The sequence below is a fragment of the Apus apus genome, chromosome 1, assembly GCF_020740795.1.
Source record: "Apus apus isolate bApuApu2 chromosome 1, bApuApu2.pri.cur, whole genome shotgun sequence".
NCBI lineage: Eukaryota > Metazoa > Chordata > Aves > Apodiformes > Apodidae > Apus > Apus apus.
Window position 1 is genome coordinate 29,687,212 of NC_067282.1, and position 18,215 is coordinate 29,705,426.

The 18,215-nt window shown below is 37.6% G+C and overlaps 1 protein-coding gene across 11 annotated transcripts in view; it reads right to left on the reverse strand.

The window, feature by feature from the left end:
- Positions 1-1,564: 1,564 nt before the first annotated feature.
- The window catches only part of LRCH1 (leucine rich repeats and calponin homology domain containing 1), a 124,532-nt gene continuing 107,881 nt past the window's right edge, over positions 1,565-18,215 (reverse strand). For 6 of the 11 annotated variants that reach the window (XR_007891109.1, XR_007891108.1, XR_007891114.1 and 3 more), the window contains 2 exons: positions 13,670-13,927; positions 4,140-4,215 (listed from right to left, as the gene is read on the reverse strand). Coding sequence is in view for 4 of the 11 variants with exons in the window: in XM_051634841.1 (XP_051490801.1) it covers positions 4,102-4,215 (114 nt within the window). In the remaining 7 variants the exon portion in view is untranslated. Of the gene's footprint in view, positions 4,216-13,669; positions 13,928-15,324; positions 16,732-18,215 lie in introns of those variants that run through there. The other 5 variants (XM_051634841.1, XM_051634878.1, XM_051634868.1 and 2 more) reach the window with 3 other exon arrangements.

An 18,215-nucleotide genomic window follows, 5' to 3' on the forward strand; every position in this document is an offset into this window, starting at 1 on the left:
CACATTTCCACTTGTTACCTGTCAAAGCTAGTAGGTTTTTTTGCCTAGTGCATTCTGATAATTGAATTGAAGGGGAAGGGCCATGCTTTTTTTATTCCCTCACACGAGTGTGTGCACCTGCATGTTATATTGGAGAATAAAATGCAGGTTTAACCCTGTAATTTATTGTAAGTGCTTTTGAACCACCATTTTAAAGTGACTGGGTTAATGGTAGAGAACAGCTTGCCCTGTGTGGGGGCGTGGGAAAAAACCCTCTTTCAATACTTGATATTTATATGTCATAATTCTGAGTTTCCTATTATACCGTGGATAGTTGTGGGGAGCTTTATTTCCCATGTCTTTAATTTACAATCCACTAGGAGATCAGTTACCATATCGGTTTCCCCAAACTGCCCAGCTACAATTCTGGAGCTGTAAATACCCATCATATTTTCCACTCACTGCTCCTACCAGCTGAGTGCCCTCCCTCACTGTTTGCTTTCTTGATAAAATAGTATGTAATCCCCGAGAGGGACTTCCAGTGCCTCACTTGTGAGCAGGAGCAGACTCAGTTAAGCATCTGCTGGGCTCTTCTGAGTCCATGAGAAGTTGCTTCAGAATTCAGGAACCTCAATCAAGGCTTTATAGAAGCTGCTCTGAGTTCTTACAACACTGGTGCTGGAGAGCTGACAAGGAAGGGGCCCTCAAGCCACCCTCATCCTGGACAGTGCAAACCCCTGAGAAGACTTGAGGTGCTGGAATCTGTTCTACAGATGGTGTCAGGCACCAAGTGTCTCTGCACCATCTTGATGAGAATCACATGAGGCTGCCAGATCTCTGTTGTCCAGCTGATGCTTGAGCACTGCCCACAAGGGCCCCAGGTGGCTGGTGTTAAACAGGCTCCTGTTTGGGTGAGGGGCAGCCCTGGAGAAGTGCAGATAAGAAGTCTCCATTAGAGACACGACTTCAGAAACCTGCCTGGGAAAGCAAAGGCTCTATGCTGTGACCTACAAGCAGCAGTCCCTACTACCTGTTTCTGCAGACAGGGCAAAGCAGCTTGGCACAGCCCTATCACGTGAGGTTATCCCCAGGTCAGAAACTGCTATTGCATTGCTAGGATTCACTGGAAAAAGAAATAATCAGATTTTGTTTGATAAAGAAAAAGCCTGCAAAAGAACTCTGCATTTTAGGAGGGCAAGCAGGAAAAAAAGCTTCTAGTGATAGTGGGAAGCAGTGAAAAGAACGAATCGTTGGGCGGCGAGTGCAGGAGCAAAGGTGGAATCTCTTGCAGAGCTGAGCCCACTGGGTCACCTCATCCTGGAACCAGAAGACAGTGCAGCTGCTGCTGGCAGGAGATCTTGAGCAACCAAAGCAGCAAAGCTGGAGAAAGCTCATGTGAAGGAACTGACCCCAATCCAACAGTTACCAGCTGGATCCTCTTCCTAGTTCAGCTGCAAAATTCCTTTATTTGGGTCACAGCATCATCCTCTCCCTCCCCAAACCCTTATCCCTCGATCCCAGTGTTAAGCTCTCCAAGCACCATCAATTTTACAAGCTGTCAGTCACAGGGGGAGGCATTAAAGGGTTTCTACAAATAATATAGTTTAATTATAACTACAGTAAAGACTTTCTATGTACATTATGTTCACTGCTGAAGGTATTACAGATTTGCCATGCATGTTTTATTGCACATATAAATAGTGTACAAAGATTCATAAAGTCTCATTTTAGATGCACAGGTTAAGACTGCATAAAAAAAAAAAGCTGTATTACAAAATATTTAGAGCTATTTATTTACAGCCAACTTCAAGCACATACTGAAAGACACTATCAGGAGAAAACCAAAATTTTAATAATGAAAAAACAAGATTTGTCAAAATAATAATTACAAAGCTTCATGTTGCCATATATACATTGTAAAAAAATACTCAGGAAACCTGCATTTTATCCCTCAAGATGCAGAAATCAATATTCCTATTTTTATACTTGCTCTTTGAATGCTTTTAAAATCTGATAAACTCTGACTTGAAAACTTCTTTTCTTTACATTGCTCATGCTTTTGACACAACAGATATTTGTGCAGCTCTGTAAAATATTAAAATACATTTTAATTTAGTGTTAAAGTGCACAGTACATTTTATAGGAAACAATATGCTAGCTGCCAATTAAAATCACAATTTAAGTCAATGTTCCCTCTATAAAATAAACGCTTTTGCTTTGGTTGAAGTAACTGCATATCCCATGCATACTGTATGTCTCATTGTCTGCAAGTCCACTCTCCTCCTCCTCACACGTTGCTGTCAATACACAGCAGCACACTGGCAATTTGAGGGGTTAAAACACGTGGTCTGCATTAAATGCTGGTATTAACCATTAAACATCTGCTACTGGAATACTGATAGTTCCAAAGGCAGTGGCTGTGTGAACATGCCTGTAACTTTGCCTAGATATGCAGTAGTGACAAGATGCATCATCCTTCCAAGAAGTCTTTATAAAATAGCTCTCTCCACGTTCCCTTGCTTAATATTTCATCCTCCCACCACACTTTGCTTCTTTTTTGTCCTTGTGCATTCGAACAACCTGCTTGCCTGCAACACAGACCCCTGACAGCCCCTTCACCACATGCAGCTGCCCTATCCTACTTGCCAAAGTTAAGCTCTAGCTTCTCCTCTGAAAGAGAAATGGATGTTCCAGGTACTGGGAGAACCTCTGCACTGGAACTTTTTGAACTAAAACTTGGCATGTTTTAATAATAAATCATGCTTTTAAAAAAAAAAAATCTCTTCAAAAATCCCAATGTAGTGGTAAGAAAAAGAATCTTGTTTCCTCTTGCTGGCATGGGATTAGAGGTCTGATCCTGCAAACGCTCACTGTGGAGCATTGTGCTTAATTCTGTGGGGAAACGATGGAGACACAAAGGAGATGCACTGTAGCCAGCAGGTTGTATCTGGAAGATCAGGTCTTTGAAAATGCCTTTGGCAACATGAATCATTTTATCTCTTCTCAAAGGAATCACTGAAGAAAACAATGACAAGTTTTTGGCTACCTGGTAGATCATCTCCCTAATGTTCTTGTGCTATTATGTTAGTATTTGTTCTGTAGTGCTGTAGGCTTTCCAAGAAATGAAGTTACAGTGCAAAATTATATTTCAAGACATATGATCTTAATGCACATCATTCATTGTGTTGTGGCAAAAGTTAAAGGTTTTGTGCATAGTAAAATAAGCAATCAAAAATATCTGTTCACATTTATGTCATTCCTGTTTTTTAAATTTCTTTCTCTTTAAACATCTATATACAAATAAACTGGGTGTGCTCTCAGTTTCAGCCAATTTACTCTAGTGGGGGCAGAGTGCTACTGGAATGTAGGCAACTCAATGGAATGCAAATTTTTACCCATGTTCCACCAATTCAAGAACACCATTCCAGCTAGCTGTTGTTTATTTTTTTTTAATAAAAGCACCTATTTTGTTTGCTTTTAATCTCACCTATTAGAAAATACAATTTATGGAGATCTAGAGCTACTGCACACCGAGTAGAATAAAAAATAACTAAATATTTATATTAAAATAAAGTGTTTAACCACAAAAAAGCAGTAATAAAATACAGTTTCCTAATTTACATTTTGCATCCAAAGGATGAATAACAACTCACTAATAAATAATATTTATATAAATATTTTATGTCTGGATACTTCTCAAAGGCAACAGCCTGAAGCAACTGCAGAAAAACCTAACATGGCAAAAGTCTGATTGACTCTCCCTCCTCCCCCCACCCCCCAAATGATTACAATGATTCTGAGTTTCATAATACGAAGTTATCTTGCTGCAAGACAGCTGTGAACTCCACACGTTTTTAAGTGGCAGAGAGGTGGCTGTTTTAGTAAGTACTGTACAAAGTGAGCTATAAAAGCAGTGAAGCTCTAGAAAACGTTTGTTTAGTTTCCGGCCTGTAGTTTGAGGCAGGTGTACAGTCTGAAAGATGATTTTAAAACCAGAAGTATGAGGATACTCTTGAAGCACTGTTGTTGGGTTTGGTTTTTTTTCATTGCAGTTTAAAAAGACGGGAAGGATTTTGATTCTTTGATGGCACAGTGGAGCTGGTAACAGCAGCGAGAGTAGTTTCACGTGAATAAAGCTTGTTTCACTGTGTTTACATCTAGCAATGCTTGAACTGTTATGCTCACTTTTACCAAGCCCTTTTCTTCTAGGATGTGATGTGGTAGGCAGAGCTTCTCCTAGAAAAAGACAAACAAAGGAGTAAAGATTAGGATATTCAACACTCACTGTAAAGCCTTGCTTGACATGATCACAGGTGGAATGCAAAGCCCAAAAAGCAGGAACTGTTTCCTAGTTTGAATTAAAAAGAACTTCCTGTGATTTTGACAGAAAGTCTCTGATTTTGCTCCCATTTTACCTACAGATTTTTTTAAGATTCTGGACCCCAGAAACCAGCCTGTTCTGCGGTCATTATAGAATGTAAACAACTAAGAGTGAGGGCCAGCAATTACACACCAGACTTGCACCTGCGAAGTGAGATAACGTGGCATTTGCCTGTTATTATACAGGAGTGAGTCTGGGGTCAGGAGGCTGCTTTTATCAGTCAAAAAACATTCTGCCTCTGAGCTCTAGGTAGGTAGGTCTTGGTCCCAGGATACGCACCTTGAAGGCCACCCATTACCATCTACAGGAAAGTGTGTATAACATTGTGCATCCAATGGGTGAAGTGTTTCATTCAGAGTAATTAGCAGCTTATTTTGAAATATCCAGGGATCAACTTTATTCACCATATATAGTCTCCCAAGGGAAGTGGCAGATTCCCCCCACATTGGACAGTTTCAAGTCTCAGCTTGACAGAGTGCTGAGCCATCTCATATAAACTATAGTAGACCATCTGGTCGGAAGACCATCCTTGAGGTCCCTTCCAACGTGGCATTCTGTGATTCTATGATAGCAGTCATGGCCAGGATGAAACCTACTAGTTGTCCACAGAGGCTCTTACACCAGAAGACAAACAGTACACACTGTATCTCCTACAGGTAATGAGGCACCCACAGTGAATAGTCACAGAAAGCCTTGCTTAGAGACATTGCCTTGTGCCATGTTTGGGGCTCCCTTTAAAAAGAAGTTTTTCTTAATGTAACTGGGTATGCTCGTTAATGAAATCCATGAAATTATGAAAGCAGATAGCAGGTTTACAAAAACAGTAAATGGAAAGGCTAGACTACATCACATAAACCATAATTACAACTGTGAGACTCACTGCTACAACATGGAAGCTAAAAGTGTAAGTGGGATGACAACAACATACAGATAGAAAAAACCCCAAACAATGCTATTAAACACAATCACATGGATACAATGTCTGGCTCATGAAGCCCATAAACTGCACGTGTCAGACTGCTTGGTCTCTGAAGAGCCACCATCTATGGGATCTGACCTTCGACCTGTTCACTCCCTAAGCATCCGTACGTCACCATCAGCAGACCTAGGATATGGAATTTTAGAGACCGTTTTTTTATATTCTCAGTATTGAATCTCTTAGCAGTTCAATAAACTTTTAGCTTCTAAAACTACTGATGTGTTTGAGACTATATTGTAATGAATTACCTGTCTTTCACCGAATATTCTTCTTGCTTACATAATGTCAGCTAAGGGTCTCTTAATTTTATGCAATCTGTGGTCTTTTGTCACATAGATTAGACCTCCAATTCAAACATCAATGATCTCTTCAACCTCTCTTTGCATAATACATTTTGTTCAGCTCCAGTTCCTTCTCTGACCCCCTATGAGTCCTTAATGCTACATACAATATTCAGGATGATGGAACAGGAGGTGGTACATACGAGAACATCTCCATTTTTATCTTTTTATGCACCTATGTTTGTTTTTATCTGCTTCCAGTGCTGTCCAGTCTTTGCTCTGGAAGTCTCCAGTGGGCCACAGCTCCATCAGAACACTACCAGTGCTAAACAGCTCCTCGGCCTCTTCTGATGTTTATGGCTTTCTTTGGTTAATGTTCATTTCCCTTCTACACGACCAACACTCAGCTTGCTTAAATATTTTGTGAAGTTCCTCACACTCCACTCCAGCCTCCTGCAAAACCTGCCTATGAACTATTGAACTGAAAAAGCAAAAGCCAAACTTCATTCACAATCGTGACACCTGATACTGATTAACTGTCATTTATCTATACATTATGCCCATATTTTATATTTGGTATTCAAGCTGTTTAAATATTTATTATGTTAGTAAGATATTTATACTTTAATTTGTAATCTTTTTTTTGTTGTTTAAGTTGGCACAAAACAAACAAACACTGTTGATTCCTTCTGCACATGTAGACCCAAGGAACAACATCAGGCTGACAATTTCCAAGGAACCTGGCTGAGCAGGTCTGCAAGAGATGGACAACATACATTTCTCCACATGGAAGATGCTGCAACATGCTGGTGATCTCCTAATGCTAGGTTTCCACTTAGAATGAGTTTCTGGGTTCTGATTCACACTGTCCAAACAGCTGTCAGAGAATGTTCTCCCCAGCTTTTATTCCCCTGGAAAAAACAGTGTCTCTTCCGGAGAAATAGATAATTATATTTTAGGGTGCAAACTCCAAACTGATACCTGATGAGCAGTGCAGATGCTACAAAAGAAGGCAGAGATAGTGCTATCAAAGTGAAAATAACCACCCCAATATATTTCTACTTTAAATGTATGATTTTACGAGAAATATTTTGCCAATCTAATACTACAATACTATAAGATTTTAGTAAATATTTTAGAAATTTAGAAAAAAAAATTAGAAAATTTAGAAAAATTTAGAAAATGTATTCATTGAGAATACAAATCAGACATCTGAAATGAAATGTTATTCTCTTCACTTTCCTCTACCTCTTTCCACTGCCCTTGCATAATAGACTCTTGTTCCATAGATTTTGGTGCCATACAACATGCCAGTATTTTGTTACTCCTCCACGCTAGACAGAAGACATTCAATAATAATGCCTGCTGAATCAAAAACCCAAACTAAGTGATTAGTGTTACAAGGCTGAAGGGAAAGGATTGAATCAAAGAACATAGCCCCTGAACAACCTACCTTGCTAGAATATTCTCGAACATAAACATCTACATTTTTATCCTGAAGCCAAATTGCTGAACCCTGGCCCCCTCCCCAGTTATGGATGTTTCCTTTAGAAAAACTCAAATTTCTAAACTTACCATTTTTGTGGCACATTATAGCATGCAGAGAACTATTCTGACATGCTTTCTTGCCAGAAATGGACTTCTGAATTTGAGAGTTATTTATAAGCACATTTTAACTAAAAGCATAAGGGACTGCATGCCCCATTTAATTAAAAATAAATAAAATCCAATATATATTTTCTCCTTTTAAAAGAATTGGATAATGCATCATCTTTACACGCAGTATAGTAATACAGTTTTATAAAACAACATATCTCCTTCTGATGCATTTACTAATAAGGAAAGTTATTTAAGGAGGTCTATAAAAATAGGACTCTACAACTGTGTGCTAAGAGTGAGAAACTTCACAGCACGTTTGCTGCTTTTTTATATTATACATCATTCTTCATTAGTTCTTGAAATATACACAATTGACAGCCTTCCCTTATTAAGCAGAAGGTGGAACTTGCTTAAGATTTTATAACTCTGCAGTTAAACATGTGGTTAAGATGAACTTTCCAAAACTGACAATGAGATGAATACCATCTCCTAAAAGTGACAAACTTCATCTGTCATGAATCAATTCTCTTGCCTAAACCCTGCTCTATCTTCAAAGCCTTGGAAATGGCTTTCATCAATTCTGCCTGATACTTTTCAAATTAAAGCTTTAGAGTAATAGATTTAACTAGTTTCAGATTAAAACCATCAAATTCTGCCAAGGATGGAATCCCAAGCACACTGATACTCAACTCAGCTCTCTGCATAACGACACCTTGGCCCAAGATCCCAGATGTCTCAGTCCTGAGGTTCAGCTGCTGTCCCTGCAGCACTGCCCGTTTTCCATGCTCTGCCTCCCTCTCTGCCCCACTGCAGCTGTGGTCTGGAAAGCACTCAGAGCAGAGCTATGAGGCCGCAAACCATAATATTTCAAAACTTTTCTTAAAACCTGGCATTCAAGGCAATATACCTGAATGACCAAAAACACTCACCCACGACTCTGAGGAGACTCAACCTGCCCCACTTCTCCCCTCCTTTGATAAGATTTATGTCCCTTTCATATTAGCATCAAACCCGTAACACTTCCATATAGTAGTGTGAATTGCCTCCCTAAAAATACCCCTGTTGAAACCATCACTGAACAAAACCCTGATATACAGACAGAACTGGCTAGTAACTCTTAAGACCAGTCTAAAAATCTTGGAGAACAATTGTGGAGGGGAAAAGCTACCAGTCCACTCATATGAGCATGACTATCTCTCTTCTCTATCTATAACAAAACATGAAGACCTACATTTTTACTGTAATTTTTCTCCCTAAGAACACACAGGAGTATTTTGTTGCAAGCAAACCAGCCACTTGCTAGAGATACACAGCCATTTTGAATGGATCAAGATGTTTACAAACTCATCACAAAGCAAAAAAAACAGACTCCTCTTGATGAATAAAAAAAACAGGGGGGGGGGGAAAATGCAAAGCAGAAAGGGAGGCTGAGTCATAAAGCTACACAAAAAGACAGTACAACAGGTGTACCCAAAAATGTACCTGTGTGCATGTGCTTGCCAGAGCAAGTTTCTAATCCTGGAACAAAACATCTGATTTAGCTGGTGTAAAAGAAAGAGGAACACGCAAGGACACCGATCCCACAAGGATATGTGACACGACACATACACATCTATCTTCTTTGACATCAGATGTCTTCAAAGCTGAGAGAACTGTTTGAACTGGTTCATGATCAGGCACACAGCTTGATGGTTCAGGTAAGTAATTCACTATCAAAAGTAATTTTTGCCATTATATGATATGAGCAAGTAGTGAAATGACCACACCAGGACATCACGGGTCAACTACAGTCATTAGCAAAAATACAGAGAAACTGAATTCTACATTTTTGCAAGAGCCTCTCTCTTTCTTCCTTCTACAGAAGGAAAAATATTCAGAAAATAATGTAATACTGTAATGTGTAGTTTCTCCAAGTACAAATAAAAATATAAAATCATGTAATACCCATCATTTAATTTTTTGAGACAACTAATCTCAAATGGAAAGTCAATACAAGAAACACTAGGGCCTTATGTTTAAGCAAACTTAAGTCAAATATAAAAAACCTTGATGTTTGTTAGGTCAGGGCCAAGTTTTCTTTCTAAACAGCTGAAAAATCTATAGCAAACATTTACTTTTTCATACATCTAAACCAATTTGAAATGAATGTCTTTTAATATGTTTTGCTTATCCACTATTACTGATCATGTCAGCAAATTCCCAAATGCCCTGAACTTACCATCTGAAGTACAAAAGAAAAGAGCAGATCAAAAAGCACAGTAACTCAGGCTGCAGATATACTTCCTCATTTTTTGTTTTTAATTTACAAAGGAAAGATTAAGGTTATTTGTGGAGTATAGACTTATGCCCAGATTTGACAAAACAAAAAAAACCAAACCAATAATCCCAGTATTTAAATATTGCAGCTGGAATTCTGTATTTGGAGCTATTGTCAGTCAGATATCTAAATATGTGCACCTTTTGAACACGTAGAAAATGGCAAATATTCACAAAACTGTATTTGCAGATGGTGGGCTTTGAACCCCTTTTCAGATTGTGGCCTTGAGCCATATAATTTCAAAATGAGACCACATATTTTGCCAAAACACCTCACAGTGTCACACTATAGAAGACCTGAAACTGGACGGAAGGGACAGCTCAATGAAGACAGACACACATTAAACACTACAAGACAAAACGTACAGTTACCCTTGAAATATCACTTATACCATAACCGTATACATTGAATTCTGAGAGATAAAGTGAAGGAGTGAGAATGTTTTGTATCAAAGTAAAATGGGTCATTACCCTAAAGTATTTTTATACCACCCATTCTGCATAATGCAGCTTATGTGCCAGAAATGAAGGACACAGTCCATAAACCTGCACTAACAATTTCTCTAAACCTGCATATATGACTGCTATAATTTTTTTGTAACAGGAGTAAAATGCCAAGAATACTTCTTTTTGTGAAAATCAGGTACTTGGCAATAATCTAGAAACTCATTAATGTCTATGGAGCAGAATTATTTTAATATTTGCTCAGGTCTAATTCAATCTCTATGACAGTAAGTGTAGCCTTTCAAAAGACTTAGTAGGAACACAACAGGATCCATATGCAGCTTTCAGCTGTAAAAGCTTTTTAAAACACATTTGGAGAAAGAGGCATTTGAAGGACCACTATCCTGCCTTACCCTGCACTTGAAAATATTTATCTGTTTTTTGGCTCAAATCCTCACACCAGAATGCCCCTTATAATCCAGTACAAATGCATTTTACCTGCATGCATATTAAATTAAATAATAACAATCTGTATTTATTGCTTTACTGCAGTAGGAGTGACAGGACCTCCACAGTACAGACTGGAGTGGACCAATTTAGGAAGCAATCACAGTTGGAAAATCTCAGATGACCACTGCAATGGAAAAACTGAATGGAAAATAAATATAATTTATGTAATCAACGAGTATGTGGGTACATTGTTGTAAAATCCATGGTCATCAACTTAATCATGTAAGGAGTACCAACTGGACATAACTGAGTGTCTCAATATTGTGATCTCCTCAGACATAAAGAACCACTAGTCAGTTGAACTATTTGTTTCCCAAATACTAAAGCCACAGGGACAGCAGCCCAGAAACAGGACTCTGAATTTAGCAAAGAGCCCATTACAGTACATTAATAAGGCACCTACACATTTTACTTTCCACCTCCCCATTTAGTGGGAGAACTATTGGTTTCTGGAAAGGGCGGACATTATTTTTCCCAACTGCATTATGTTGAAATCTATTTTGAGAAACTTTACTATATTCACACTTAGAGAAAAGTAACAGTATATTTCACTGTTCCTTTCTCTGTAATATTTATGCACATTTGAAAGTGTTATCAATAAGAATTTAAAAAAAAAACAACAACCAGCCAAAACCAGATAAGCTTCTGTACTCATCATGAAGCAAGTATGGTTTGTCTTTGACAGTCTGGTTCAAGATGGCTTCAACTCCATAACTACAAGAAAGTACTTGTAACACTTCAATTACTTAGATACTGAGAACATGTACTTTAAGCAAATAAAAGACAACTCTGTTTGCATGGCAAGCACGTGTTTGAGACAAGTTTGAGAGGTACGTGTCATTATGACTTGCATATGTTCAGTTGGTCTACACTGGCACAGCAGTACTTCAGTTTCTAACCCAGTGTCTGGGCTGATAAAACACTGATGACATGAACTTCCATTTCTGCACGCTGGAAATGCAAAATATACTGATCGATTCATTCTCTTACCTCCCTATCAAAGCCATTTGAAAGAGTGGATAATCAGACATAGTATTAGACAATGGGACAGATGTGTACTACAGGATGGTAATAAATTTCACCACCTGATTTTCTCATTTAAAAAAAATGTTAAATACACTCACACAGGTTGGTCGGTACTATACAAGCAGTGTACAACACAAAGCACTGACAGGAGGCTTGTTTACCACTTGTGGGAGAAGAAGTAAAATCCCAGTCTTAGAGAAGACATCACTTTTGTCTCAAACACCAACACCAAATCATAAAGAATCATACAATTAATAGCTTCCAGACTGATTCAAGTTTTACGTTGCTTTCTCAGTGTCACTAGCAAAGCAACACTGTTAAAACAAGACAATCAAAATCAAGAAAAAGATCTGCTGAAAGTGGAAGCTTAAATGTCAAGCTCCAACTCTTGAGTAAGCAAGCATCCACTGTCATAATCACTAAAACTACGAACACACTTAAGAGACGAGCCTGTGCAGGATGAGGGCACAAGCCTATAGCTACACACCAAAACAACTAGTACCTTGTCCTTCAGTATAAAGGACCTAGAAGCACACGCTGAACTCATGCCTCATCACAGAAGACACTCTTTACAATGCAGGTGCTACATGTATGCACTGGAAGCTGCTACACACTAAAACCTCTGAAAATTTTGATTTTTTTAAAGTCTGAAATTTTTTTTTTCCACCTTAAAACATGTATCTAATTACAAATTTTATATATATACACACACGTAGATATATAAGCTAGGGAAACCAGGAATAGATCTGCATTTAGAAATATTTTAATAAAATTTGTATGTATCTATTGAATGGAGATATTTACAGTATAGCACTAAAGCATAACTGTAAGGCCAGAATTATCAGTCACATACAAGTTCTTACACTAGTTATCCTCTAAAAGTCTATAGGTGCTTTTTTAAGACATTAGGTAGTGAGAAATTAATGTATTTATTTCACAGCCACAAAGCTGAGGCCCTTAGGTTAGCTAGCCTGAGACTGAATTACAAGTTTAGTCAACAGCATCTAGGCCAATACTGCAATGTCAATATAGGTTTGTATTTGAGGCTTTTTATTTTTCAACTAATTTTCAACTGTATATTTCGTGTTGCTAAGGAGCAAAATAAAAATTTTGTCTTATTCAAGTTTTACAATAGATTAACAGAATGGAAATGGAGGCCATCAGTCCAGCACTCTAACCACAGGCACAGTTCAAACACACCAAAATGCCCCCTGGCTAATGTTTGTCTGACCTATTCTGTAAAACCTCATAGGGTGGAAAATCTAGAGTCTTCCTAGACAATCCTACCTACATTGTCTTTGTTACAGTTGTTATACAAACAAACAGAGACAAGACACATAAGAATGGCAGACACAGGAATCTAACAGGTCATTCTCAGGCTTACTGTATCACAATGTACTGCATGGTCTTCATCCTGAAACACTCTCAAATCGCTGGCTTGAGAATATTATGGGTTGCTCATACCCACTACTTATTTACAGTCATCTTTGGGTTGTAACACAGCAAGCGTTTAAAAGCAGTTCAGTGCTGCTTTGTGCAATAGAAGAAAGATTATTCTATGGAATCTGGAGGAAAACCAAATGAAAGTAGGAAAACATAGCTACTCCAGTATGGCATTTAATCAGAACAGGAGATATGACCAACAGTCTTTAAAGTTACAGTACTCTTGTTCATCTAAAGAGTTAAAAAATGACAGCAATTTGAAAGATAGTTCTCCAAGTGCTCTTAATGTATGTTGAGATAATGGGCACCAACTCAGGAAATACAGAAAATACTCAGAAAAATTATATAATCTGCTGAAGTGCCACCTGACTTGCTTCCGTATCCAAAGCATTCTTGGACTTTGACAAAAAGTAAGAGGCTCAGTTCTGTTAGGCTTGTGATGCACATCTGGCCTGCGCCCAAAAGCAAGATAAGAGTAGCTTTGCTGCTTTAACGTGTTTAGTGTGTAGTCCAGGCAACATAAAAGAAAACAAACAATAAATAAAGAGGCATGTAAGTTCTTAAACTAGAGCTGGAGAGGAGGAGAAGAGATGGGACTTCTCTTCAAGATGCTACTCCCTCTCTCCCCCATTTCAAGAGATTAACGAAGATACTACAAGGGAAGCGAGGGAAAAGGAGAAGTTTCTAAGACAAAGGAAGGAAATTAAGTACCTGTAATTTGTCAGAGACAAAGCAGAAAGTTTGTGTGCACATGCGAACAGGTTATGCTGTTAGCACATTCCAGTGATAAGTTATATACATCAAGACTATAAAAAGTATGTGGAAAAGACAAAAGCCTATTAGATCCCAGGAGCGAAAGGTAGAAGTTGATTGTGGGGTTTTCTCCCCGAGGGCGAGCAGAGTGTCAACAGTCTTTCGAATGTGACGAATATCCGACTGCAGGATGTCATACGGAGAGCAGAGGTCAGCCTATCCCGAAGGGCAGCCATTAGAACAGAAAAAAACAGTGCATAAAATTAAAAATACAAAAATAGAAAGATAGTGATAAATTAATTATCAAATATTCTAGCATAAACATGTAGGAATAGTTTTGTCCTAGTATCGTCTTAGCCACTAGACACCCCAGCCTTCTTTCATTTCCTTTAAATACTGAAGCTATCGTATTATATAAAAATATTAAGATAGAAGAGCTCAGGCCTTCAAATCCCGCCAAAATTATGCCCAGATTCACAAGGGCAAAGAGGTGTGTGTGATTCACTTATTCTAATGAGATCTGCACACCCTTGTCCATCTGGGCCATATTCAAATGCTTAAATGGAACCCATTGTAAAACCTAACTTACACAATAGCAAACAGTGGGTTAGAAAGCTGTTAAAAGCACAAGCAGAAGCAATATGAAGTCTGAAGAAAAAGTACCAAGAGAAATCCTTGTAAGTATGCAAAAAAGCTGTACCATAATAAAGAATCGGAAACTTGATATTCAAATATCATCTTTCGTGATACCCAGGGACTGACACTGAAAAAGTCAATGTAGCACTAACAATACTTAATTTTAATAAGGTTTCTAAACTGATGAATTTGACATTAAATTCCTTAGGTAGCATTTTAAAAGTTATTAGCAGGTTAGATTCCCATACTTTATTCTGAAAGTGTCAGTGACTTCATGCAGCCATTTACTACAGACTAGCTATACAAAATGAACTATAATAGGTAATAGTAATATCAATATGCATATACAATACTTAACATTAAAATCGAACCAAGCACCAACTAGTACTTTCAAAGCATAAGCTATGATACACCATTTTACACTGCAAATGAGGCCCTATTATCAATAAAAATGGTAAATATTTACGGAATATTATTATATAAAGTAGAAAAGAGACCCCCTGCTTCAGAGGAACACTGTTTCTTCAGTAGCTTTTCAGTTTCACTTGTTTAATGAACTGACAGTGCACCCAATACATGAAGACACAGAAGTTCAGATGCCTGTTAGTGCCATGTTTCAAGGCCCAGTTCTCATTACACTAAACTTTAAAATATTTACAATATTTACTTTATCCTAAAAAGTGACTAGTGAACCTGGAAGTCAGAAATGCCATTCATACACAAAGTAAAAAGTGATACTTTTTTTTTTGCTTGTCATGTCTTCTAACAGCAGCTAAAAGGTGCAAAATTTTAATTTAATTATTTAGGCCACCAAAAATATGCAGGGGGAAAAAACCCTGCCTAATAGCAACTGCAATTTTTACAGTCATATTTCAGAATTCTTTCAATTTAAAATTCTAGTGTGATAATAAACTTCAATGAAAGTGTATTTGGCTTTTTCTAAAGGATAAAAACTTGAGAGAATCAAACATACTGACCTTGTTTAAAAATAGGATAGGATTAGTACTGTATTTGACAACATCTACATCCACAAGCTGCTCATCAGAGAAGTCAGTTTTAGGGCAAACTATTCACTCACGACTATCAACTATGTAACACATTGCACTTTTACCAAAGGAACCAATAAACTGAGCAAATGCTGGATTAATTTTAAAATGGCAGACAAGACTGAATTCCTACTTGTTGCAAATATACCCCAAAAATAAATCTCTAAGATACACTGAACTTAAATTTATATTTAAAAAATACCAGAACTTTAAGCCAAGGACTTTCAAATAAAATTGTCAACTCTTGCCCCAACAGTGCCTCCTGCAGTCAAATGGAGAAGGAAATAATTTCAGAGTTAGAGAATAAGAGCTGGTAAAAGATTGAATTTTTTCAGAGATTGAAGAACTTGCTAACCAGAGATTAACATACTAAGCAGTATACAGGAAAGCCAAAGCATACAAAACCAGCCAGCACATGCAGAAGAAACTTCCTATGGGAACTGACCACCATGCTGTGCTTTAGAGAAATTCAGTGAAACCTGGGGAAGCCTCAGAAACGTCTAATAATTTTTTGCTGATTTTTTTGTGTTTTGTGACAATGGATAAATTTGTGTTACATTCACACCTTAATAAATAAAATGTTTATATCGTATGTATTTTAACTTCTGTATTGTAACTCTGGATTATAATAAAAGCTTTTCAGAACTGGTGAAAGTATTTCCACTTAAGTTACCAGAATTCTACAGAAGTTGTGAAATGAAAATACCAAAATACACTATCATGAAATAGTGAAGACATCTATGACCCCCACCCAAAGCTTCAAAAAGAACATACCAATCAACCACTCACCCATCATAAGCATCACCCTTCTCATTTAAGAGACTGAAATTATTACTGGTAAGAACTAAAAGGATAAATACACTTAATAATTACATTCATGGACAGACTTGTTACGTCTGTGAAGCTGTGTGATTACATCATACAGCTGCCCAAGTCATGCACGCAGAATAACCACAGTAAGACAGAAGTGCAATGACAGAAGCATAACCAGCTGTTGCTGTGCACAAGCCACCCTCATTCTACATGCTCCTGCAGTGACTGTGAAAACAGAGAGCATTCAAAACCAACCTCCTCAGGTGTCATCTCTGGTAAAAAAAAGCCAAGAGTAGATATGCAGAAGTGCATTTAAAAATGAAGTCTGTAGAGCATATGTGCTATGCTCAAAATACAAACGAAAGGAACCTCAGAATTAGGCTCTCAGTACTCTTATGCAGCACACTAAGCCACTCCACACTGTAGGCCAAACAGTGTATGTCACCAAGCACAGAACCAAAGGGCGGAGAAAGGAGTCATACCTGATAAAACTTACTGCAACTTCATGGATGTCTCAGGATGAAACTATGGAGAAGTAACTGATTATGTGAACTGATCAGAAAACAAAGAGTAAGTGGCAATGAAAACACACCTTGCATTGAACTGAGAAACACAATTACCAGTTGGAACAACCAGTAGGAGGACAGAAGATAAAGCATCTGACACTCTCTGCTTGCTTTCTTCTTTTACTTTGCTCTGCCAGGTTTAGCATACAAAAGCCTTCTGGTGGGTTTTTTTCCCCCCGTTTTACTTAATTAGCAATTCCTAGACTAAAATAACACATGTTGCTTTTTTGAATAATTTTGGCTGATGTTGCAACATACTGGAATTACTTTTCAGAGGAGGACGTGAGATGCAGTAATAGCTCCTGTTTGCAGGACTCAGAAGTCACAAGAAGGAGCACAGCTAAGCCTTTCGCAATCTGAAACTTCATATGATGATTTGAGTCCAAAAAAGCCATTTCTTACCATCACTCCTTTCAATTCAGTATGTGTAGATCAAGCAGGTGACAGGAAATGTGAGAGAGAATGCAAAAGTCTCTCTCATTCCCTCTTGGAAAATAACTTGCCCCACTAAACCTTGCTGCACTGCTACTGACCTGCTGGAACACAGCAGCTCCATAATCCTGCTCTAACAACTGGCTGGGAAAGATTTCATTTTATCGCTATCTTCTATCAACAGAAATTACCATTTTAGTATTATTCATTACAATTTCAGTCTATCCTTCCTTCAAGCTATTTGAAAATTTACAAGGTGTAGCTGTGTTATGTGGGGAAAGCCTCTAATTTCTTTTTTTAAAGAAATAATGCTGCCTAATTTCTCTGACCCGAAGAGGCTAAAAGCTAAAATATGCTCAAGTGTCTAAACTACTAAGATATTGCATTAGTGTAAATTGTAGGTAATAAAACCCAATCTGTGTCTCTTTAAAAAAGATAACTTCTGTCTATTGGCTCACAAACACTGAAAATACCTTGCAGAATTTCTTTTACTGACAAAATGCTTAGAAGGTCCTGCTTCTGATACACCATATTTGTTCATATTTGAGAACTAGAAGAAATGCAACCCAAAACTTCTAACTCTTGCCTTTCAAAGAATACATGGCATTTACAGCTTTGTTTTGGTCTCAGTCTCACTTTTTATGAAGCTCACCACAAATCAGTTATTTTTTCCTTTTGACAGGAGTATTTTTGAACATTAATGAAAGTGAGTAAGGAAAAAAATACTCTATCACCAAAAATAACAATTACCAAAAATAACAGCTACCAAGAACAAAAATAGCTAAGAAAAAAACTCAAGTTTAACAAAACTATTGATTTGCAGGTTAAAATGGTAAATTCTGTTTCTTTGCTGCTAGTATTAATACAGATTCTAATTTGGTAACAGACTAATTTGAAGAAATATATATATTTCTGTCTTTATTTACAGATATTGTTACTGGTTTTATGAAAGAGCAGTTGAAACTAAAATACTTCCATAACTTTATGTACACACTCGTGATAATAAATCAG